Here is a 25908-nt window from a genome sequence, read left to right on the forward strand (position 1 = left end):
CAGTGACTATAACAACATGTTCTTCCTAACTCGTCCAGTACAGTAGCTTCGTCAGAGGCTCTAAGCTTCAAAATGTGTCTGTACCCATATAGTGTAATGTTTCGACACTGATGTGTTGAAGTGACTCAGAGTATGAAGAGCAAGAGTTACCGCTCAGCAGAGGGGGCACGCTGATTGATTTAATATAACAAACAGGAGCAACAAGACCAGTGTCCCTGTGCACAATCAATAGTCAAGGTTTACTCTCTTTATAGGTGTAGCATCCCCAGCGAGAGCAGTGATCAGACTCTCGTGACTGATGGTTTGTGAAACTTTTATCTTCTGCTTTTTACTGAAACACAATTCCACAGAACAGACCGTCAGGGCAGTATAAAACAAGCAAGACAGAGAGAAACACTCATACGCACACCGTAACTGTATTATGACGGGCATTTTAATTCCGGTTTGGCAGCAGGTAAGCTAAACCCGCTTTCAAAATAAAAGCCCCAAAAAACGTTTAACAAAGAAAACCATACACAGTGAAAATCTAGGATTATAGGCCAGGTCCACACGTACATGGGTCCACGCGTAAACGTAGCTTTTTCTCTACGTTTTGACCTTTCGTCCACACAAACGCTGAAAACGGATATTTTTGTAAAACCCTGCCCAGGTGAAGACTCTTTCTGCAGAGACATGTAGACGGGTTCAACAGAGTTTTTGGCTCGTAACGTCAGGCTGTGCGTCGTTATCTCCATGGTGACGCGTCACGAATGAGGTGGCATTCCTTCAAAAAGATGGACGTGACAAAAACAGTGACGACATTAAGCATTAAACATTAAAAAACTGAGCATTTTCCAACTCACCATGTGTTACTTATTGTCGAGTCCAAAACCCATAAAAATTTAAATGTTCCTCCTGTTTTAAAAGTCTCACTGTATGTTCCTCATTCCTAACAGCTAACTTTGCTGCTTAAATTGGAAAGTCTAACTTGAAATTGCATATTTAATTTGCTAACATGCCCACTCAGCCCTTCATGTGCAAAAATGACCCAAAAGGGGCACCTAGATTGTCGTAAGCCCATGCAGGGCCACTGAGTGAAAACATTTTAGCCACGTGCAGTATGTGTGTATCATTTAGGAATGTAATCAATATTATCCTTCCTCGCTAGTTTACCTCGCTAGAAACGTTCAGTCAGGGCTTGCAGGGATTTATTAAGATAAATCTTGAGGCCACTCCGTGCAAACACCTGGGAGCTGTTTAATGAATGAAGAAAATGAATCTCAATATTTCCGATGTTGGACAAAAAGAATCACAGCCTGGCGAACGGCCGGGAGAAAAAGCAGGGAGATTACTTTTCCGGCCTCATCAAATATGCACCGTCTGCTCCCCTTGTCGTCTTGCTGTCTCGCCCCCTGTCACTCTTTTTTAAGGTTGGGTCATGTGACCTTCCATTCATTACTGTCAGTTTGAATTCCCTCCCTTCCTCCCTTTTTTTCAGCATGTCTCTCCGGCACACAGACACATTTCCATGTTATCTCTCACCCTTTTTTTACCTCATCTAATTTGCCTATGACATTCTGTTCCCAGCCGTGTATTTACCCATTTACAAATGCAAAGTCAACACTAATGTGTCAGTGAGGGCTTTGTCTCTGCTGATCCCCTCTCTCCAAGACACCTCACACCTTCTCATTCCATGTGGCAGGGCTTAATCAAAAACGCAGCATGAACTGCACCGCAATCAGGAGAGTAAACATGTCGCTGTCAGCCGAACACATATCGACACCAGGAGCAGAAATTTGAGTTTAAATGGAAACCTGACAAATCCTTTGTTTTCCTGTTAACATAATGTTGTGCATTTTGGCCATTCTAGATGTATATTTTAATAATTCAACTAATGATGGATGGTAGTGGAAATGAAGGAAAATAGTGCAATTGCATTCCTTATCAGCAAGCACAAAAGTGGAATTAGTTTTATCCTGTTAAATCCCGAAGGTCTAACAAGATTCTGCCTCCCGACCATCATTGTGGAGTGTGTCTGTTTTTAGTTGTCTGTGTGGGGTTATTTTCTGCTTCTTTAATGCCCGTTCACTTTAAATAGATTTCTGATTAAAAGTGTATTTTTTTACTTTGGGCTATTATGACCACTTAGAGGCTCCTACAAACCATCAAGATACTCATGGAGAACTACAAATAACACTGTCTTCGTGCTTTCCTTCATCATGTTGTGGTGAACAAGGCCAAAGTGCATGGAAGAACAAGAACACTGGGTTTGCAGTTTGTTAGACACTAAAACTTCTAACTACACAAATATTGTGTAAAAATGTGTACTTATGTCAGTTTATTTAGTACGTTCATTACTTTATTTTACGTACGTGACTGAACTAATCATATCGAACATTCGGCAAAAAAGTTCTTACATCGGGGTGCTGGTTTAGCTTAGTTGATAGAGCAGAAGCCTCATATACAGAGGCAAAGTCTTCACCACGGTCGCTGGTTTGATTTAAAACCTCGGCCCTTTGGTGCATGGCGTCCGTCCTCTCTCCTCCCCACATCTCCTGTATATCTTCCCTGTCCTAACAAAAAATAGGCAAATGCAAAAACATTATCTTTAAAAGAATATATATATATATACACTATACTGTATATTAAAGCTCCTTTAAGGAACTTTCTGTTTGTGTTGGCTTTAGCGCCCCCTGTTGACAAAGTGGTGCCTCTTATCTCTTTGGTGATCTTGTCCTGCACATGTGTAAGAAATCTTATCCTGCTTTCTTTTAACATTCACACGTATCACTCGCTGTGAATCTTTGCCGTATAAAATATAGAAAAAGGCTGATTTGGCAGCACAAATTGACTGCCTCGCCTGACACTTCCCTCTGGCAGTGGTAACAGGCATTAAAAATAACTATAAAGAAATAATCGATCTTGTCGCTGATGGTCTTGTTTGCTTTTCTAGCTCAGAAAGAGGCATGAGACTTATTTTCAGTCTTTTTCATAACCAGGTCTCCAGGTTCAAAGTCCTGTCAATCAATCAATCAATCAAATTTTATTTGTATAGCGCCAAATCATAACCAGAGTTATCTCAAGACACTTTACAAAAAGAGCAGGTCTAGACCGACTCTTTGTTATGTGTGATCCATCTGTCACCCACAACCGCAACCCCGAGACCATACGACTTCAACAGACTCTCAGGAGGATTTGTGTGTCCTACGTTGGCTTGGCATTGATTCAGTGGTGCAGACACAACATTTTAACACATTACGAGCTACTACTATGTAATGCAGCGTTAAGGAGTCCTGGTCATTTACATATTTCTGTGAGGCCACACTGACCCTCTGGTTAAAATTACATTGTTACACATATTGCATCAAACTGTACAATCCGTCTAATTATAATCTGAAACAGGCCATACTGCATAGTCAGTACTATAAAAATTTTAGATTGTGTGTTTTAATGCTGATTCGTTTGTTGTTTTCCAGAAGCAACATCTGAAATTCAGAACTTTAAAGATATAATCTCAAAGATTTTAGTTTCGTTCTCTTTGGCGGCACAGTTGTAAAGCAGCAACCCCTCTCTTGGGCACCACTGTTGTGATAAATAGCATTGCATTTCTTCTCAGAGGTTTCCTGAAGAACAATAAATCAACCTTAAAAGAAAAAACATGGTATTTTAATGGAGCCATTTCAAATTCCAACGTAGATACCCAAAGATGAAACCAATAACTGTCTTGCCAAGTGTCCTGTCTTCTCAAGGACAAGAAAAACATCTCCCCTATAACAAAGCAATTCCCCAACCTTCACCCACAATGCCCCAGGTCTTATTAACCAATCACCCCTGAGTGAGGTTTTAAACCAAGGGCCCCCAACCCTCAAAATAGAAACACTACAAGGAAATATCATGGGATTTTCCCTTTGGATCAATAAGACAGGTAGGTTCTCAGGACCAATAGGCTGCCCTGCGAGGCCTTGGTAATGGATAGGCTGGGGACGCAGTTGATAGCACGGATTATGTGCACTGGGCACTAAAGACATGAGTAGCGGTATTGAGGCTGAGGTGAGGCAGTGCCAAGATCAATAGCTCATTACACGGTGCTGTCGGGCCGGGCTCGGAAGGCGAGGCTGGCAGTCCACCGGGGGGATTACTGCTCTGATTGTCGGGGAGATGGAGAGACGGCCTGGCCCAGGTGGGAGGCTGGGACCGGGGCTCTGTGGGCTCGCAGGCTGGAGGGCTGGCTCTAATGTAGCGGAATGATTTCTCTGGGGATGTGAGATTTAGCACACAGCACAGTGAAGCTCAGTGTGGTGCAGTGTAGTAAAAGTTATGCAAAGGAGATTCGTATTTATAGATTCTAATCCTGTGTCAAATGTTATTATGGTATTATGAACTGCTGCCGAATCTCATGAATTTTCGGACCTTCTTTCTCTGGTGTATTGTTCTTAATTATTACTATGATATATTTACTCATGAATCAATGCTGCTATTTCCACCAGTTACCTTTTTCTCTCTGTGTTTGTAGTTTGGCAGGACGGAGGTAATCGATAACACTCGCAATCCAGATTTCGTCAGGAAGTTTGTCCTCGACTTCTTCTTTGAAGAGAAACAGAATCTAAGGTTTGATGTGTGAGTATCCTGACAGTATTTCACTCACTTTTTCTCACTAAATCCAATGAATTTAATTCTTAAAGATGTATTCTCAAAGATCTCAGTTTCGCACCTTTGGTGATAAAAAGGTAATTGCGGGAGCACACTTCCCAGATATCCAGACAGTGTTGCATGTGTGACGTCCACGGTTGGCTCCGGTTGTAACTCTTGATTTTATCTCTTATCTTTCTGCTGATTTTGTCCTCTACCTGCTTAAGTGGTGGATTTTAACAAAAAATCTCCTGCTTTCTGTAACAGTCGTATGTATCACACTTCAAATTTTTGCCATGGAAAGTGTAAACAAAGGCAGCATGCAGTTAATCACATCATCTGATACCTACCCCCCCCCCCCCCCAGCTGTTTCAGGCATTAAAATCAACTATATAGAAATAACCAATCTTGTCGCTGATGGTCTCGTTTGCTTTTGTAGGTCATGTAGAGTCATCAGAATGAATTTCACGCTGTTTCATAACCAACAAAAAACTCCTCACAGAGGCTATAAATGAAAATCGTCGAGCTTTGTAACCAAGCCATGTGATTTCTCTCCCTGGGGGTCTTGGTAAATTGATTATATTGTCCGATTGGGATTAATGAACAGGCCAATCACTGCTTGAATTAGATGTCCAATCATGGAAGAGGTTTAAAAGAAAAAAACGGACCCTCTCCAGGCCCATTTGATAGCCCCTCTGATTGAATTAGTGTCTATTTACCCACTTGGCTATTCTGCTCAGCTCACCTACCTGCTCTCCTTAATCAATGCTGGGGAAGATCCCTTACATGCCTCAGTAGCTTTAATCAAGGCTCAGAAATGTGCTTTTATTACTCAGCGGGGTGTGTAGGACAGAAGCTTGTACACAATGTGAACATGAAAATGGAACAGGACCATTGTTTGTGATGATGCTATTATGGTGGTGTTATGCATATTTCCACCCTCGGAGCATCCCTCCTGCTTTGCAAGGTCATTGCCAATGTTCAATCCCCAAATAATAAGCTTTTTGTGAAACAACCCACATACTGAGGTGGCGAGAGGCTGCGGGGATTAATGCTTTGAGATATTCCTTTCTGTGAGGCGGTTTTAAGGAATCGTTTACCAATTTTCAAACTTTCAATCTGATTTAGATAAATTAAAAAAAGCCTGCAGCTATTTCCAATGTTCTCCGTGTCTCTGGGGTGCAGCTCAGAGCAGCTGTAAAGTCGGTTCTTTCAGCCACCTGCACCATTATTTGACATAGATTATAGCCTAAGGAGCTACACGCTACTTTAGCTTGCATTTCTAGCCTTCATCTCAGTTTATATAGCAACCTACCTAGCTTTCTAACAGTGGGAGTGCCATCCTATGATATGAGTGCATTAGTGGTTATGGGCAAGGGTTCATTAAACAGTGTAGGTTAGCAAATGCCAAGTTATCAAAGCTACACAGTTGCTACGAGTGGCGAATTCTTTAGCTGGCGGATGAGCAAGTTAACCGTTGTATTTTGCACAGAATGAGATTCTCTTTGTGGTGGTAGCTGACTGCTGGTGTTAACTTATCAAGCTATGGAAGCTAAAAGAGTTTGCTGCTAAGACACACCGTCTTCTCCGCGGGTAGGATACAAACAACCAGGTATATTGACACCCTTAGCTGCTAACTAAAGCTAACATTGAAATACATTAATACTAGATTCTCACGCACCACAGCTAGCAGCTCCAACCTGTCATTTAAAGCGACCACACCACACAATATAATTTAAACAAGTGAGGTATATAAAAACCAAGCGGCAACCTCTGGTGTTCAAAAATGAAGCAAATGCGGAAGTGCAAAAAAAATGCAGTTCCTCGAGTGGCCACTTGAGGCTCCAGAAAACAAGAAATAACATTACAGCATGTTATTGTTATAAATAGCAAATTTTATTGTTCAAGATAACTGTACGGGGGGTGAATTTTTTTGTAACACACTTATTGGGGCAGGGTCACTTAATTGACAGATGGATCCTGCTGGCTGTCTGCTAGATGTCAACACAGACACACAATCACTGAACTTAACTTCACCTGTTTGTGTTGTCGGAGCCTTTAGAGGACAAATAATCTCTCTGTGGGATTTATGGAACTTTGGCCGTGCAAGAAGTCTGTGCTCCAGCTTTTTGGAGAGTTAAATGCGAGTATAATTATATTGATATATTTTTAGTAGCAGGTATACTGTGCTCGCTTTAGCTGCTTGTTAGCCTGTTCAGTGTTCATCAAACATTTATTTAATCGTCCGCCAGTAAATAGGAGTCAGGAGTTGTTGGCTTTTCCCCGGAGAGATTACAGCGGACCGTAGTGATGAGAAGATCAATTATTTTACGCTTCCCGTTAAGTGTCGAGTTGCTGCTATGTCACTGGGCAAGCGAGTCTGCTACTTCTTTACACTGATAACTAAACACCTGCAGCGGTCACCATCACAAACAGAATCTCCTCCTGGGAAAGTAGCTCATTCATTATTTAAACAGTCTGTGGCTAATAACCACTAGCTATGCTGAGGAGCATTGAGCTTTATAGCCGGTGCTGGTTGTTTCATGCGGCCCGCCCACAGACCTCACCCATAGGCTTCAGCACGTTTGCACTGCACCTTTTTGCCGACCTCTTGCATTTCCGGTGTGGCGACCGCCAGCGCCGGCGCAATTCAGGCTTCAAAACGCTTCTTCAGAAAGCAATGGGTGACGTCACTGAGACTACATGTATTATTTATACAGTCTATGATACAAACAAATCAGTTGTCATGAGTAGATAAATGAGCTATAGAGACCAAAACCATGTTTTGTACCAGGCTTCAAACATGCTTACTTCTGCTGTAAACATGGAGCCTAGTGGGGATCGACTCACTTTTGGAGCCAGTCTCAAGTTGCCAGTCGAGGAACTGCAGTTTTTGGCACTTGAGCGATGCCTTCATTATCAGCCCCAGAGGTTGCGGCTTGAAAAGTACATTGCTGAGAATCCTGTGAAAAGTCTGCTCATTGTGTCATAATCAGAGGATATTGAGATGGGGCACAAAAGACACAAGGGAAACGGATCGCTTCTCTGGTATTAACTGCAATATAATTGTCACATATCAAATTGTAAACCACTCCTTGCTGCTGCTTAACTACAACATGTAAAAACGAGGCACATGTAGTTGCCACGTTTTCCTCCAGTCTTATTTTGTTTGTTTCTCGCAGATACAATGTGGACTCCAGAAGCTGCAACATTTCCAAACACGTAAGTACAGTATGTCAAACTCAGACGACAGCTTTGACTCAGCGCTGACAACTTTCGTCAGCCCTCGAATCTATCACGTTACATGCAGCATTACTCATGCTGTTAAAGCTCAATGAGTGAAGAAGCTGATGATGATTATTTAGCCTAGTCTATTAGTGCTCTGTAAATTCTGACAAAGTCTTTATCCTCTCTTCTTTCTTTAATCAACTCAATGGAGAGCAGAAGGTGAGTGCTGTGTATGCAGATGTATTATCCTCATGCTATTATAACGTCCTCATTCATTCCACGTTTTATTTTCTAATATGTTCCAGGCCTCCTGAAGAGACTTGCGATTTTTTTGTGCGTTTCATCCACTTTAATTTTATTGTATTTTTCTCCCATTCTTCTCTCATCTCATTTCATCAAGGACAAACACGAGCAGCTCCCACCCGGAAAGCTTCCCCCGTAATGTTGCTCCTCATTTTGTCTGTCTGCGTTTTATCATTCGCTCAGGTAAAGCAATTTCCAGAACTTCAAAGTGCAGGCAGCTGTTGTTGTGTGAGACAGTGTAGTACAGCAGATTGTGCATGTCAGGACATTTACAGGAGCTACACACAATCGGTTTGCGGGGACTCACACCTACACCTGCTCGTGCCCACATACGACAGATAAACACGTAGTGCTCTGCCCTTGTTGTTGTGCAGGAGGTTTATTGTGTCGTTTCATCGCTCGGCTTTTTGTGTTGCCATATGTTTTGCTCTGTAGTGTGTGGGCTCTTTAGAAACTTCAGAATCTGTTGTTCAATGAAACTGCTGATTTAAGGGGAAAACTCCTTTTTAAAGCGACAGCATTTACTGTCCTTCTAAAGAGCAATCAATCAGTCAATAAGTCCCCCACAGGTGCGTCCTGGTCTCGACCTAGTTAAGTTCATGCATGCTCATATAAAAGGTGGAATTAAACCCTACATTTAAAGTTTAATTTAAAATGACACTTTAATAACATAAGATTAATATTTTAATATAATTTTAACAACCTTAATATCCCTCTTTCTATCCCCAGTGATTTTATGGTCTTCATAATTGCTATCGAGTCTTTAGTGTTAACCCTGTTTATTAAATCACAGGAGGTCCAGTAAACCTGTCGAGTATTTATTCTAGTGTTCATGTATTTTAATGGGCTGGTCCCTTGGTGCCGACTTCTAATGTTATAACTTGAAAAAGAAAAAACAAACAAACAGAAAAAACGGTAATTGCGGGAGCGCACTTCCCAGATATTGTTGAAGTTGTATCTGTAGTCATCCATCTTTTCTTTGTTTGTTCAGCCATAGTAGATTACTGTTTACTGCAACACTTGCAGAGAGCGGAAAAGCAGCCGCTTAGCTCCGCCTACCCTCTCTGGCAGACCGACCACTGCTGGCTGATGGAAAATGCGTCACTAACTGTGCACCGCTTGTGATTTTTTTCCACAAAAGTCGCACCAGACACCCAGTCTGTAATACTGCAAATGCAAAGGCTTTCATCAGTGGACCATAGGCTCAATTACTATTGTGTTACCTCATTCAGCGTTAGATAGAGACATAACAATCATTTACATGAAAATCTTCGAGATTATCACTTTAAAGTGATTTCAAAGTTAGTGACGGTACTCAAAATCTAATGGCAGAAAAACTTCTGAACCAATCCTGAACCAACCGATCATCTGAGTGTGAACTCTGTGGTGTTCCTGATAATGGAGACCTGAGCCAAGACTTCCTTTACCGAGCTCTGGTCCTTGTTTAGAGGCCGACTAGAAACTTCATACTTGAGAGTGGAGCTGACAGAAGACGCCTACGATTGGATTTTAATCTGCTTGAAAAATGCAGTTATCTGTTTATACAGAATAATAAAAAGCTAATTCTGTTAGCCCGAAGCCCATTGGTTCAGTGAATGCATTTTGGCCGATGCTTTGGACATTTTTGTTCCCCGCATTTGGTAAAAACAGAACATTTGAACGTGTTTGTTATTTTGCACTGGAGGTCTGCAGATTTTGTTCCCCATCACTTACAAGAGAAAGAACTGAAAGGTATACTTTAACGTCTTTTATGAACAGAGCGATCACCATTTCACTTTTTCATTGTACATATGGGGATGTGAGTCTTGTTCAAGGATGACATGAATAAAATGTATCTGCAGGTTGTAGTTGCTGTACTTTTAGAGTCTTGTTTTAACTTTTAGATAGATGAATAAATGTACTTTATTGATCCCAAACTGGGAAATTGAGGCGTTACAGCCGCAGGTTTGGTCCATGTCTTGCAATTATCCATCAAAAATCAATCTTTTCTGCCCCTAAGGACTTTCTGGGCCAGACCTTCTGCACCCTGGGAGAAATCATCGGCTCCACAGGGGGGCGGCTGGAGAAGACCCTCTCGTAAGTCCCACCCACACATCCTAACATCCTGTCTGCTGCATTATGAGACACTGTGTCTCTCTGTCTTTGTGTTCAGGAGTTGAGTCATTTTCATGACACAAATTATGCACATAAATAATTCTTGAAAGCAGCAAAGTGAGAAAGAAACAAATCCTCGTCTGTCTCTTGTTCCAAATTTATTGATGGCTGCTGTGGAAAACAACATTATATGAGCCATCCCACTAATGCAATGTGTATAGACTCACCAAGTTTAAATAGCCTCATCTATTATATTGTTAGATCAGAGTGTGAGAGGCCGGATGAGCTGGATGCATCATCGCACACTGAGCTGTTGTTGTTGAAGTAGTGTGTGTAGTTTTTTATGTGTTACACAAAAGCAGCTGAAGCCTGCACACAAAATTTTGTTGTGAAGAAAGTAAATATAACTTTGGATATTGACAGATTTGTTTGCTTGGTTTTATGGATAGTAGATGTTTTTTTCAAATGGTAAAAAAGAGAATATGGTGCATTCATTGAACCCACAAACCTCTTCTTTTATTGCATCTCGAAAGTGTTAGATAACATATTGTGTTCTGAAAAATGATGCTGAGAGACGGCGAGCGATGAGGTCACACTCAGACCTGAACTTGTTTTTGCAAGGATGAGAAATCATATGGAGTCATAAATCTGCAAATGAAAAAGAAAATAAATGAGGAGAAATACATAAAAGAAAAAATAAGGAGAAAAGAAATGTATGAAAATTCGGCCTCCACAGGAAGACCCGCCCAAAGCAAGTTGATTGACAGCTTGGCCCTTCAAGGAAAAGAAAAAAGAATATTGGAAAGTAAAAGTGAAAAAAAAAGGAAAGAATGAATAAATGGCATTAGAAAAAGTTTTCCTCACATACATCTATTCACTTGTTTATTCTTTCCATATACCTTTTTATATTTCTACAATATTATTAATATATAATGTATGAAGTGTTAAGGGCAGGCTGGTGCTGAGTCACCACCACCTGCAACACTACCGAACAAGTGAGTTAGGATGCTTTCACACCTGACAGCTTTGGTCCCGACTTTGGGGCTTTACTCTGCAACGAACCAGTCGTTTGGACAGGTGAGAAAACGCATTCGAACTCTGGTGCGGACCAACCCGAATGAACTATGGTCCAGTTCGATTAATGTGAGAACACAGTCGGACTTAAAGTAGGACCTAATACCGGAAGCAAACCAAAACACTGTGCATTGTGGGTTGTTAACGGGTGCTGACACTTGCAGAGACAGACACGCAGCCAGGCAGCAAGATGAGTAGAGGACAGACGTGAGGGAGCGATGAGGAAATAGAAATATGGCTGACAATTTCACAAATGATTTTGGAAACGCACAAAAATACAGGAGGTATTCAAACTGCTCAGTGAAAAACTAAAGGAGAATGGAACTGATCGAACTGTGCAACTCCGACAACAATATGTTAAAGTCCCCGGTTCTCTCTCTTCTTCTTCTCTCTCTTTGTTTACTTCAGGGAGTTTCTGAAGGAAACAATCTGACCAATCAGAGAGCAGTTTCCTCGCACATCAAAACTTTTGGTCTGCTGGTAAAAGCTGCCGTGTGAACACAAATCAAACTCGAGGCAAAATGCAACACTGGAACGATTTGGTCATTGATTCGGATCAAACAAACAGACTTTAGGTGTGAAAGCCTAAATCTGACCGAGAACAGCTCCACGTATTTAAGGCAGTTAGTTTTATATTTCCAGGACTGCTTCAATTAACTTTCAAACTATGTTTTAATTGTTATATTACATATTGTCACCATAGGTTATGTCCAAGTTAAGAGTCTGCTCTCCCTTGAGCTTCTTTGGCCGTTGTAATTAAGGTTTAGCTCGACCAACAGCAGCAGCTCTGGCTCTTAAATAATACCAGCATAATTAAAAGTCCATCCTGTCAGCAGGAAGTCTGTCTCGGTATGTAGAGTTTTTGTGTGCAGTGGTATTATAGTATATAAGTCACTGCCAATGACTTCAGCCAGCCTTGGTGTAGAGTTCAGTCAGCCAGCTGGGGGCCAGTTTACGCCTCTGCCAGCAGCACTATTGACATGTTTCAGAAAGCTTATCAGGCTCAGACAGACCAAACAAGCGTCCGGTTATGGTCCACTGTCAGCTGGAAACACCACAGTGCTGGGCAAACGCTGGACGAAGAGAGAGAAAAACAGAAAGGGAGACAGAGGGGGAACAATATTTCACTTTGTCATCACTGGAATGTAAATATATGCCCCGACAACTTGACACGAAACTCGTAAGAAATAGTTTGGGAAGACATCCGAGCCACAACTCAGTGAACTTTTTGAAGGCCTTTAGCGTGTCTCCATTTAAGCCTGCAGACACACACATATAAATGATGGTTACATAGCAGAGATTCATAGATTTATATCCCCCTTTTTTAATTAGATGAACTTTTAAAGACAGAGACAATTGCTCACACTCATCACAAATTTGCCATAAGCTCCATGTGATTAATCATGCCCTCACTGTATCCAATAATGGAATTCACCTTGAGGAGAGAAATGAGAAAAGTGACATGAGTGAAAGGTTACATACAATAAGACCTCTGTCTGAGGGAACTTTTTTAATGGTTTGTTCTGTGATTAATGGGCGATAATAGAGCTTAAACACTTTGACAAGGAGACCCTCCAACACCGCACATAAACGGCTGATCAATTCATCAGACGCGTGTATGACTGCAGAAAAAATATGTGCACCATGCGAGACTTTTTATGACTTGAAGGTATTCTTTTAAATCAACAAGAATGGGAGGCTAAAACCATTTGTGTCACCTCCCTGCTCTTGTACATGACTTAAGAAGTCTGCTGCTCTCATAACTGGTGTTTTATTGCAGAACTAATTTGCAGATCTGACTCATGGAGACGTCTGAAGGAGAGAGCAGAGTGGTGTGATGTGTGTGTGTGACTGCTTCCAGTTTTTGCATGACCAATTACAACCCAGGTTCATGGTATTTTGTGAGAGTGACAAAAATGTAATCAGACACATATTTCCCTTTTCTTTTGCGCCAGTCACCAAGAAATTCAGACTCAACTGGGACTATATTTCATGCCTGCAACACAAAAGGCCTTGAGGGCTTCTTTTCCCCGGTAGTACACTGCTGTTGTCTCATGTGAAACCAGAATTTAACACTGACATATTATTGTAGCCCAACCAGGACATTTTTCAAAACCTAGAAGTAGAAGAAGGGTTGTTATACACACGTCATGCAGGTGCAGGGCAATCAAAAAACAGCAGCAGGAAAAAGAAGACGAGCCGCCACACTTGCTCAATGCCACAAAAATGTAACACACTGGTCTTCCTCAGGTGCTAGTTGCAGTAAGAGATCACTCACGTTTCTGAGTGCACCTGAATGCAGCATCCCCCCGAAACGCGGCAGTGAGGGAGACATGTCCGGACTTGTTTACTGCACCTACTACAGAGACGTCAGTGATCGCAGACGGACTCTTTTTATCGTGTGTGCGTCCATGAATGTGTAGGTTAGTTTTGCACTGATGTTTATGTTACATTCTGTTAGTGTCGGCTTTGGTCGCGAGTGTATTTTCGGCGTGTTTGATGTTAAATGTAAAATGATGAGAATGTGAGCTAACTGTTAGCTAGTTAAGAGTTGTTTAACTTCTCCTCACTGGCTCGAGTTTCTGTGACTTTTTAGCCTTTATTTGTATATTGTTGATACCTTTCTGCAGGCAGTGCACGCGCACACTCACACCGAGTTAATGTCGAAGCATAACGTCAAGCTCTTTTAGGGAATCATGGAGCATTTAGGCAGAATTAAAGCGTTTTATCAGCGAAAAATATCGTCAGAAAAATTACATATCCGCCGATGCCAATATGTCATTTTCAAGCCATTATCTAATGTGCCGATAATATCGTGCATTGTTGCATATACTCTATTTAAAATTAGAATAGTATGACATAATATAAATGCAGCTTTAAAATGAAACCTGCACCCCAACAAACAGATCACTTGTACAGTGGCATATTCAGGTGCAGTGTTTTCTGTGCTTGAATATATGATAAACATCAAACTGAAGCTGACATTTTGTTTCCCATATTCCCAACATAATGCTTTTTTCTTTGTGTCTCAATTGTTCTCTGCTGTGCCAAAAAATCCTAAAATACCCGAGACAAAAATACCTGGTGGCCTCAATTCCCTTTAAAGACAACTTTTGAATATAAAACGCAGCCCAAACAAGCGAAACAATGCAGCTGAGAACGTAACTGTCACTTTTTTCCCTAATGATACCTACACACACCTCGTGTCCGTGGGTTTGTCACAAAAATACCTTATTCCCTTCCCCTCTCCGACACCAGCCGAGCAGTTTTACTCTTGACGGCCTAAAAGAAGCAAAATAAAAGGAAGCAAAGGGATGAGCAATACAAGAAGTGTTTGGGAGAAGGGTAACAATAAAAAGGGAAACTACACAATAAAAGACCAACGGAGCACAATCACTATTCCTCCCATATGGTCAGTGTCTCTGATGGCTGCCTGCGGGGAATAGACAGCTGTCTGCGGCCTCTGTTAGATCAGACACAGCAGAGCCCGGGGGGGGCAAGAGAGGATGAGGGGAGGAAGAGGGGTAACAGAGAGAGAGAAAGGGAAGGTTGACAGGCTAGAAAAAGAAGTAGATGGAGACCAGGAAAGGGAAAGTTATGGAACGAAAAATGTGAAGGTGAGTGCAGAAGATAGAAGAGAGGATGATGAAGTTGGGACGAGGGAGTTGGTGCAAAAGACAAAGGAAGATAGATGCAATGGCAAGGACAAGACTCCTGAGAGAGACGGATTTGTGTTTACTTTTCCAACTGCAGAGTCCTCTCTATATGTGCTGTCATCCCGAGTAATCTCTGTGCTAGTGGAGGAAGCACACACACACACACACACACACACACACACAAATAACTAAAAAAAACCTTGGACAAAAACATCATAGTATATAAAAAAAACTTGGGCTATCGATTTTTTCCTGCATTCTCTGCCATCAAACACACACACACACACACACACACACACACACACACACACACTACAGAGTCCAAACGTATACATGGCTGTGGTAGCCTCCACATGTCGGTGGGTGTATGTTTTTGTAGGTCAACAGTTTTAGAAACGGGCTTCATGCTGCGTGGCGAACCAAGCACTCCTTTCCACTTACCTGTGTGTTGCTATGGTAACAGAGGGGGGCTATTAGCCGAGGCGGTAAAGGTACAACAATGATCCAAAATGCACCCTTTTGAGATTATAAATGGGGAGCTCGGTGGGATGCACTTCATGGATACTCGTACAGTGCGACTACTTTCTGAAGGTATTTTTAAACTAAAGTGATGATTGCCTGAAGAATCCTGTGATGCACTTATTCTCACATATATATATAATCTTTAAATTTAACTTAACTCAGCAGTCTGAGTATGGACTACGAGTTTATAACTTTCCCACATTGTCATAACTCGCTGTTGACAAGCAGGCAGAAAGCAGACGGATCACCCATTTGTTCGGTAAACTGAAGAAATGAGGCTGATCTGTGAACAATCCCACACGCTGCCAGTCGCCCAGATGTAGATTGATGAGGTGCGGAGCAGACTAAACAAGCTGTCCGCATGGATGCTTATATTTGCCGGGTGTATGACGGCAAACCAGCCAGTGTGTCATTAAATTATACCTGTCTGGATTTGGCTGTGAGGCATCGGTCAGTCTGTCAGTGCATCGGTCAGAGGGCAGGGTGAGTAATTGGGGGCAGTTGGTGGGAGGCCTTCTGCTCTCTCGCTGATGTCATAGAGACAAAGAGCAACACACACATATAGTACTAACATTTTTGGGAAAAGATTCCTGTAAATCACACAAAATTCTGCTCTGTGAGAGGTAACAAACAGCGGCAGATTGCAGGCACTGTGCCTGTAACTGAGCTGCTGGTTGTGCAGGATGCGTCTGATGCATCTGCAGATGTTGTTTTACTGCAACACATACAGTATAATGTCTAATAACATAATTTTGCATATAAATGCAGAATCTGAAGGCAAGTGAAGGCATGGTTTTTGGGATCCGTTCTGGTTTCTGTTTGTAGTCCGTGTAGGTTTGTCCACCAGCTTTTTTTCAGCTCTGGCTGTATACATTAAAACAGTTAGTGTGGAGAGCTAAAGGGGCAGAATTTAATCCGCCGTTATGAAACCCAGGCTCCCATTGGAGGTCATCTGATGATCATTTAGCTTTTTATTAATCTCTATAAACAAACATCTGCATGCAAGTGCAGCTCACAATCCACCCTTAGGCCCCGATCAGACAGAACGCGTTTTGCAGGCTGTAAAACGCGAGACGCACTGCACTGCCTTTTCTGTTGAAGCCTATGGTTAAGTAAGGAGCAGCTCGTTCCGCCTTTTTTTTACCGTTGTTAAGGCAACCACTGAATCATTGGCTGTCATTAACCTAACCGTTATTTTGTAAACTGACAGAAGGCCCACCTCTACATTCATCCGATTAGACAATGAGAAAAAATGGCAATGATGTTGGGTGTTTCCTGCTATGAGTTGACGTTTTTTCATCACGACGCGCTCAGAGCGTTTCCCCAAAAAACGCGAGGCGCACAAAACGAAAAAACGCGAGGCGCACAGAGCGGAAAAACGCGAGGCGCTCAGCAACGCAAAAGCAGCGTGCAAAAAGCGTCCCTCTCATTGGAAACAATGACAAAAAAGCCTGCAGCTGCTAAAACACGTTCTGTCTGACTGGGCCCTTAGATGTCGGCTTTTCACCCCAACTCCGTTCTCACTTCTCAGGCTGCTTGTCGGACATAAAACAATATCAACACACAGAGTAGGAAGTCTAAAAGCCCTAAAAGGTTGTTTGTCGCTCCCAGAGGCTGCATCGATGCCGGACGATTGCCAATGGGTTTAGAGAGTGCAACACGTATAAACCAGTCTGTTTATACTTCAAACTTTTACATATGGCAGCTTGTCCTCTAGCTCAATGTTTTGATGTGCTGTTGAAGTCAGGTTGTGTAGTATCAAGAGTGCAGAGGTCGCAATATGTCGCCATATGAATGTGTATACAATGGCAATTTTACCATATCTCTTTGAAAACACTATGTGAGTGAAAGAAGTTTAGGCAGAACCTCCGTCCACCACTTGGTCCCAGACTCGCGTGTCAACAACTATTGGAATGATTGCCATGAAATCTGGATCATATAGTCATGGTGCAGAGAGGATAAACCAGTGATGATCACCTGACATATTCTTTTGTGCCACCAGCAAGTAAAGTTCTGAATGATTGCATTGAAATACGTCCAATAGTGTGAAGATTTGATGAAGATGGACACACACACTCGTCTCTCTATTATCTGTACCCTCTGGTCTCTGTCTGTGTCCCTGAACTGCCATCTGGTGTGGCCGTGCAGGTGTCACTGGGCCTCCTCTGCTCTGCAGGTACCAACACTTCATCTGCTGTTGCTCTTAATATGTTTGGAAACCATAAAAAAACATCAGAACCAAATTTAAAAACAGTCTGAGACATTTAATCTTTCCCCCACTGCAGATTGTAAAAGTCTAGCTAATATCACCTGTGTTACATCTTTGACTCAGAAAACAACTTGTAAATGTAAATAAATGTCTACAAAAGGTAACATTCTTTCTGTTATCTATTTTAAATTCCCATGAACGAATTGGCCTCCACTGTACAGCAGATGAATGAGCACAGAAAACTGTTTATCCTCCAACTGGCGCGGATTAGTTGTGACTTTTATCCTGTAAACCAAAGACACGTTTGCAGTTGGCTCTGTTTGAGGAGGCAGGATTAGCTTGGAGCTTGTTTCATGCTTGCCAGCTTTGAGCGTCTTGGCAAATAATGTGACAATGTTGTAGCCGTAAGGAATGCAGGCAACACCTCTAATCTGTTAGCCACACCACTTGTTGAAACAACAAAAAGGATTTGAAGCAGGAAGATAAAATCCAATCCATGTCAAATTCATTTCTAAAGCAGAATAAAAGATTTACAATCAAAAACTATGTTAATATAATAAAACACAGGTAACGGTTTAAAGAGAAATATTAAAACATGAGAGATAATACCATAAATATACTCTCATACTGAGCTAAAAGCCAAGACAGGATTTCAAAACAGGCAGTGTAGAGGCTGACCTAACATGCTTATATAAATTGTGTGGTTCAAAAGGTCAGAGAGAAAGGATGGAACTAGACAATTTTATGATTTGTTGGCAAACAATAAAACCCAAAATGCTGAGGGAGACTTGTAGGGGGGACATTTGATCTCACTTACGTCTATGTGTTAAAACATGAGCTGTACGAGAGGACGTCCTGGCTAACACCAACATTAGAGCCCATGTCCACTATCAGCGTTTGTTTTGCGCTGGCAACACCCACAACCTCAATTTCAGAGCACTTCTCACTGCCGCTTACTGTTGCTAGGCTACGAACGTTGTCTGGCAGCACTTCCGCTTCTCTTGTTAGTGACCGTTAAGTCTGTTTTAAATCGCTCTGTATGATTAAAATTTGTTTTTATTCAAGGAAATTTAACAAAGAAAACATAAAAACAACGTAAAGGAATCGTGTCCTGGCGTGAGCAGCGGCTCTACACCTGGAAATTGTACCGACAAAAAAACGAAACGATATGCTTCTCCTCCGCCATTGTCATTGACAAAGCTGATATAAGAAGTCCCGCCCCTTCTTGATTGTGATTGGTCGGTGAGGGAGAAATGACACTGACGAGCAAGGCGGTGTTCCAAAAGTTGAACTATTTTCAACTGTAAGCGTTTTTATGCTGACGACACGTTGAAAACGCTGAAAACATTGAACTGCATTGGTTTTGTGTAGAAAATAGACCCTGCCAGCGCATAAAATGTCGTTAGCCGTTTCATGCCGTTTCATTCATTAAAACAAAATCAAATGAAAGCCAGAAATGTTGGTGGAAACTAGAAAAGCAGACGAAAAGTTAAAAAAAACATCATAGTTACTGGAACTTCAGATGCTGGCAGACTACAGATAATAAATTAACTCTTTTTTATACAATGTTTAAAGCAAAGCAATAACATGCTGATTGGTGGAGGTTTTAATCTAACTAATTTGTACTTTAAAGTACCTAAAATATCATATCTGCTCCTATACAAGACAACCCACCTCCTTTAAAAAGAAAGAAAGTCAAGGAAGCCAAACAGTCCATCACATATGGCCTCTTGTCTCATGTCACAGAGTCAATCAGAGCCTGGAGACCAATGGTCCAAGAAGATTTACCGACTTTTCCCATGTGCAATACAAATACTCAAAAACAAATAAACAAATACCAAAATATCTTCCCTCAGGATGTAAACACACGTGAAATCTGTCGGCTGTAGATGATGTGCTGACATTTGTCTCAGCAGATATCCAGCGTGAGAGGCAGAATAGAACTCGGCATGTAACACTTATTGAATGAAACTCCATGTGGGGCGAACTGTGTGACGTTTTTTAAGATCTATACGGCACGTGGACACATGTGATCCACACGTGATCCACACGTGAAGGACATGTAGAAGATATTATTTGTAATTAAGGCTGCAGTTGTCAAATTTAGTAACATAGAATTTCTACTTCAGGGCACTAAATTGTAGCTGTGATTGTTTGACCAAGATGTTTATTTAATGCAAATCAATAATCTGGTTCAAATATTGTGCCTTCAATAATTGTATAATATGATAGAAACATGGAAAAAACAATTTGTTTTTAAAGATTTCTAAAATGTTTTATGATCAAGGTCGTATCAGAGAGTTTGTTTATTAAAACACTCCAAAGGGGACTTTTAAGCTCCTGGACCCTCGTGGTGGTGTGGTCGATGGGGAGCATCGCAGAACGTTTAAAGACCACAGTACGATGGTGGGGATAAAGTGTTTATACTTTCCACAAGGAGATTATAATTGCTTTAAGTGTGGCCTTGAAAAAAAGAAAGAGGACATCCAGCAGATAGGTTAACTGATTCAGGAGTAATTACAGGGATGGAGGGAATTGCACTGACTGAATAAAATGCAGAATGAATGAGTTTAGTGGTCGGGGGATAAACACCGGGAGAAAACCGGGGTAAACTGAATTAAAGGAGAAATTAGAATTCCAAGGTGAGCTGATGTTTCTGCTTCCTGATAGGAGCATCAAGGTCATCCATCCATTTTGATAACTTTGACGCTCTGAAAACGTGCTAAATGAAAGTAAATGAACTCATTATACTATTAACTGTCAAGATGGAGTTCAAACAAAAAGGGAGAGGACCCAGGTGCAGACAATGGATGATTTATTCCAACACAAAAAAAACACAAGACAAGGCAAGAACAAAGGCGTCCTGTTGAGAGGCCAGGGAATCAAGAGTCTAAAAAAGGTCTAAAAGTTCAACTGAAACAGGAGAAAGCACAAGTGAGTCCACAGCGGGAACAAGGTTTCACAACGGATCAACGATGTTTAGACAAAAGTTCCATCATTCCATTGTTCCATCGTCTTTATTATCCAATTAATCTATTTCATATAACCAAGAGACAGAGATTTTACATCATGCAGTAGCAAAAGTAATCCAAGCTGTACACATCCCAGTCTGCAGTGACAGAATAATAAGGAAGGAAACTGATTTGTTCAAAGCACAGTTATAAAAAGATGAACTGTGTGGGAACCAAAGTTTCTGTTCAACGTACACCGCACAGAGGAAGAAGCTGCTGGTTTAGAACGTGGTCGGTGCTGCGATTATCTCATCCATACACACCTGGAGAAATAATTGCTCTCAACTAATCAGTGAGATCACACACTGCATTGTTTGATCAGAAGGGAATAATTGCACACAGAAGCTTCCATGTTTGATTCAGCACGAGTCAGAGAAATTATTGTGCAGATTTCCCGACAAAGAAAGCGGGCGGCTGAGCTCGTGCATGGCACTCTGTGAACTCTTCAAATGACAGCTCTGATCCCGAGGTTAACCAGTGTTCTGTTCTTCATGTCACTTCATTGATAGCAGATGGCAGCTTAGCCTTGTTGTGTTTCCCACGAGCTGTTTACAGCTTATGAAAAAGCTCACAGCTGCCTCACTTTGATGGTGTTCTGCGTGGGTTTTGTGTTCGCGAAAATTCCAAATCAGTTTCTTTCTATTGCTGTAAGCTTGAATTATAAGATGTGAGCACATGTTGAAAGCAGAGCTCTAACAAGTCTCTGTGGTCTCAAATTCAGCCCAGGCTTAATACTTGTAATATCAAGCAGAGGAACACAATGTCCTTGTTATTCTGTAGTCAGTGAGCGGTCAAGGCTCGCACAGATACTCCAGATTCCAGGCTTTTCTTGTAACCGACGGGCCCGCTGTCGGGTTGGACACACTGTATGGATAAATTCATAAATAATTCTCTCGTTGTAGCTGCCTGCTACAGCTGGCAGGCAGCACGAACGAGAGAATCCATCGACTCTAAAACTACGTCATGGAAGAAGAAGGCTGTGGATTCGTGAGACTGACACAGTCTTTGGATTATACTTTATTTTCATTATTCTCTCTCCCTCTTTCCTCTCTGTCCTTAAATCAATATTCCTTACATGCTCACTTCTTTTCTCTTGTCTCTCATCCTCTGTCAGATGTCAAACTCCTTCTTCTCTTTCTTTAGTATCAAAGATAAATAAGTCTGCGGTGCTTTGATGGGGCTCTTATTATGCAGTCTGCTGTTATTGTGACACTGAGCTGGGACACAGCTGAAATATTCAGGGTCAGTGAACAGCAGCTCTGCCTCCTGGCTTCGCCTCAGGCTTCCTCTTTCCAAAAATTTGGATGTGGACACCGCCGTGGCACAAGGCGGCCGGCAGATGAAATCTATCCCAAAAAGCACAAAAAGGGGCAGATATTACACGTTACAAACATACAAAGAGCTCTGCCTCACCTTCATACTCGACAGCAAGCTGAATGAATTACAAATGAGCGTTAGGAAGGCGTCTTCTGTTCTATTCGGTCGTCTTTGCTGGAAGCAAATATTCATATTTTTTAGAAACACGTAGAGAAATGTGTTCAGGAAGGAAGAGGTTTCAGTAAGTGAATGTGGACATCAAGACGCAGACACACTGTGACGGTACCAAACTATTTGACTTAGCTGTCACAGGAGCTGTCGGCTGTGGAAACAATGGATGTCTCTCAATGTACTTTTCAAAAGGATAAATGGTTGTAATGTTTTCTCTGTTCTTTAGCTCTAGACTGAAGTTGGATGACAAAGTATCCACTGTTTGATGCTGATGGGATGGGATATTAGCTGCTATGAAAGGGGAAAAAAGACTTTATCGTTGCACTAAACTGCTTTTAATCAAGCTGGACTTTCTGTAGAGAGGCTTCAGATTGTTCAGCATCCTGTCCCGCCGACTCACAGGATTTGCTGGCTCAGTAATTTTACGTTACTGAAGTCAGAATTAAAATGTTGTACTATCAGTTGCACGACCACGCTGTGCTTTGAATGTGATTAAGAATACTCTGAATGTATTCTCAAAGAGACTTTGAGTCAGTGCTCAGACTTCTAAATAGATGTGGTAAAAAGCAGTGTTGGTTGATTGTCTGGCTGCACAGTTTTGCATAAATTGAAGTTGTGCTCGATGATTGATGCAAGTGAACAGGAAATTAGGTAACACTTTAGATAACAGCCGAGCAATTACAAGCTATTAAGTCTGTACATCACGAGTATCTAAGAAAACACTTATCAGGTACTTATTTTGAGATAAACATGTAATTATAGAGGATACGGGAGCAGCAACTTTGTGTACTTATAAATCCCCTGATAGGAATCAAAGCCAGGGAATCATTTAAACTGTTTAGCACTTTTATAACAGTGTTGATAGTTTTTTGTTTGAATATATATTGCATTAAAAATTGTAACATTTCCGTTCTGTAAAGATAAGAAATTTAAGCTCTGCTTTAAGGCTACATTATCAGAAATGCTATGCTAACCAACCAAAGTAAGTGTTTTTCCATGTGATAAGCTGAGACCGTACAGATGGATTTAAAGAGCAGCTCCAGTCATGTTTTAAGACGCGTTAAAATGTTCTGCTTGAAATAATAAATTGTGTCCAATGTTTTTATTTCTGCAAAACACTGACCCCCCCCCCCTCACGATAACAAAACACGTCTCTGCCGTCGTTTAGTGGCAACTTTTTGGAACTTAGCTAGCTTGAAATGTAGTAATTAGTAGTAGTAACATTAACATGAGTAGTCAGTAGTGAGCTTGCAAAAATGATGACAGTTATCGCATCGCCGAAGTGGTTGCCATAGGTTACACATAATGATATTCACAGCGTCACCCCGTCCATTAACGGGATTGACTCCTTAGGTTTGTGACGTCTCAAACCTGCCAGTCTGAAAACGTGTTGTTCAGCCTGTCCTTGGTACACTGCAGGTTAAAAGCAGACAGGCCCAGCCATGGTGATGACTGCTCATGTTGTCCCTGATATGTCTTGTATATGTCTGTCTAGCACATGAAGAACACACGTGGAGATGTTTACAAGGTTAAACACTGGATTTTCACTGGAGGGGGGGCTTTAAAGTTTGAAGAAAAGTATGGTGGCCCCGAGAGCTCAACACACAGCAATTTAATTTATAATTTTGTCTACTTCTCTTTCTCATCACCCTTTTCTGCTCATCCTCTTCCTCTCTTTTAACCTCATGGTGTGATTCAGCAGAGTATTATGAAGCAGCAGCCAAGCTTGGCACTTTTCTGCCCCTACATGTCAGAAAGTTAAATCTCATTTTTCCTCTTTCAATCCCAATTTTTCGCCCTTTCATTTTCTCTGAGTCAACTCTCCGCGCCTTTGTTCAATTTCTTCCTCCTTTGTGATGGCTCAGTGAATTGTTCTTTCACCGCCGCGAATTCAGTCTCACGACTTCACATTTAATGGGAGTTTAAATGAGAAACAAAAAAAAGGAATTACAGGCTTTAACCTTGGATACATTGTGTAATGGAAAAGATTGATGGCATGTTGGAGGCGATGCATACAATGAATGAACAACAAACTTTAACATGCACTTAGTATTCAAAAGTTCAGACGTACTGCTACTTTAAAAATGATTCGGGCTTTATGATTCACATCTCTTTATTAAGTCACAACTTGTATTACCTGAGAGTTCATTCTGCTCGATAAAACCTGTTTTTTATTAAAGCTAAGTGTTTATTGTTGTTCATTCAACCTCCAATAGAGATGAAACACTGCTTTAAATGTTTGATTGTGTCCTCTGTTTTGTTCCACTAAAAGTTCCCTGTGGAGTTTTTGACTCGATGTAGATTTTATGAGCCGGTCCACTTTTGTTTGTATCAGCTGCATGGGGATACACAATCACGCAGGCGACACATTACTGCCAAAGGATTAGTGCAATAGGCCTTTTCACAGCAGACATTTTTCTCTGTGTAAGTAGGAAAAGCACAGGCTGTAGCACAGGTGTTACCAATACAACTAACATTGTTTCTGTGTCCTAGTAAGCCATCATATTTTCATGGTCTATTATTAAGTCTGTAGCAGCTAACACAAGCCCCTTTTACACTGCCAGTTCAAGGTGGCAAGGCGGGTTCGAGGCGGAATGGTGGGCCAAAGTCATTCCACCTCTGAGCTGGCATCGGAGGTAGTGACAGAGGCGAAATGGCCAGCGTTGCTTGGTCCTATGTAAAATGGCAAAGCCAGCGTAACAGCCGCCATGGAAATCAGGAAATCAGGAAACAGTACACTTATGATGCGTTCCAGACAACTGGGAACTTGAGAACTTCCCGGTAGAAATTTTCGACTTCCGACCTCAGAACATTCCAGGTGCACGACGCCAAACGTAAATAAAAAACATGGCCGACTGTGACAAAATGATGTTTCTTTCAGAGAAGATTTAGGGCGCATTCACACCGTTTGTTTGGTCTGAATCAAAAACCAAAATTTTACAAAGCTGTATTCTGCCTCGTGTTTGGTTTGTGTTCACACGGCAGCTTTTACCAGCGGACCAAAAGTTTTGATGCGCGGGGAAACTGCTGGTCAGAATTTCCACATGGGAAAACTTGCTGAAGTAAACAAAGCAAGAGAGCACACTGATCAATCACACTCAGCATGATCGCAGACTTTAATGTTTTGTTGTTGTGTTTTGTACTTTTAACCGACATTGTTCCACAGATCGATCAGTTTCACTCTCCTTTAGTTTTTCACTGAACAGTTTGAACACCTCTGTGTTCTCCTGCGTTTCCACATGCATTTGTGAAATTGTTTGGTCAGCGCCTATTTCTATTTCCTCATTGCTCCCCCACGTCTGTCCTCTTCTTGTCTCACTGCGTGTCTCTGCAAATGTCAGCTCCCGTAAACTACACTGCACAGTTTTATGGTTTGTTTCCTGTATTTGGTCCTACTTTGAGTCCGTTTACGTTCTCACCAGAATCAAACTGGACTGTGGTTCATTTGGAAACAGACCGAGACCCGTCTATTGGACCATGGTCCGCTAGAAAAATTGTTTGGTCCGCACCAGAGTTTCTTTCCAGCTTTCACACTACCTAAATGAACCGCACCGTGGGGACAAACGCTCCAGGGTTCAGTTCAATTGGACTAAAACGGCTGGTGTGAACTCGCCCTTAAAGTAACGAGCGACCTTATCACATTCGTGACATTTTCGTCTACATTTTCATGCAGTAGTTGTTAGTTCAAGTAATCACTGAATCAGTGCACTTCCTT

At 41.6% G+C, this 25908-nt stretch overlaps 1 protein-coding gene across 4 annotated transcripts in view; it reads left to right on the forward strand.

Annotated features, from left to right (window-relative positions):
- LOC138589598 (copine-9-like) overlaps positions 1–25908 on the forward strand; it is an 84878-nt gene that overhangs the window by 24278 nt on the left and 34692 nt on the right. For 2 of the 4 annotated variants that reach the window (XM_069659970.1, XM_069659969.1), the window contains exons 4-7: positions 4493–4596; positions 7791–7830; positions 8053–8055; positions 10139–10215. In XM_069659970.1, the coding sequence (XP_069516071.1) occupies positions 4493–4596; positions 7791–7830; positions 8053–8055; positions 10139–10215 (224 nt within the window). The remainder of the gene's footprint in view (positions 1–4492; positions 4597–7790; positions 7831–8052; positions 8056–10138; positions 10216–25908) is intronic. The other 2 variants (XM_069659971.1, XM_069659968.1) reach the window with 1 other exon arrangement.

This window comes from Semicossyphus pulcher, unplaced genomic scaffold, assembly GCF_022749685.1.
Source record: "Semicossyphus pulcher isolate SPU_LCO1_2020_fin unplaced genomic scaffold, fSemPul1.0.p SCAF_13, whole genome shotgun sequence".
NCBI classification, from domain to species: Eukaryota; Metazoa; Chordata; class Actinopteri; order Labriformes; family Labridae; genus Semicossyphus; species Semicossyphus pulcher.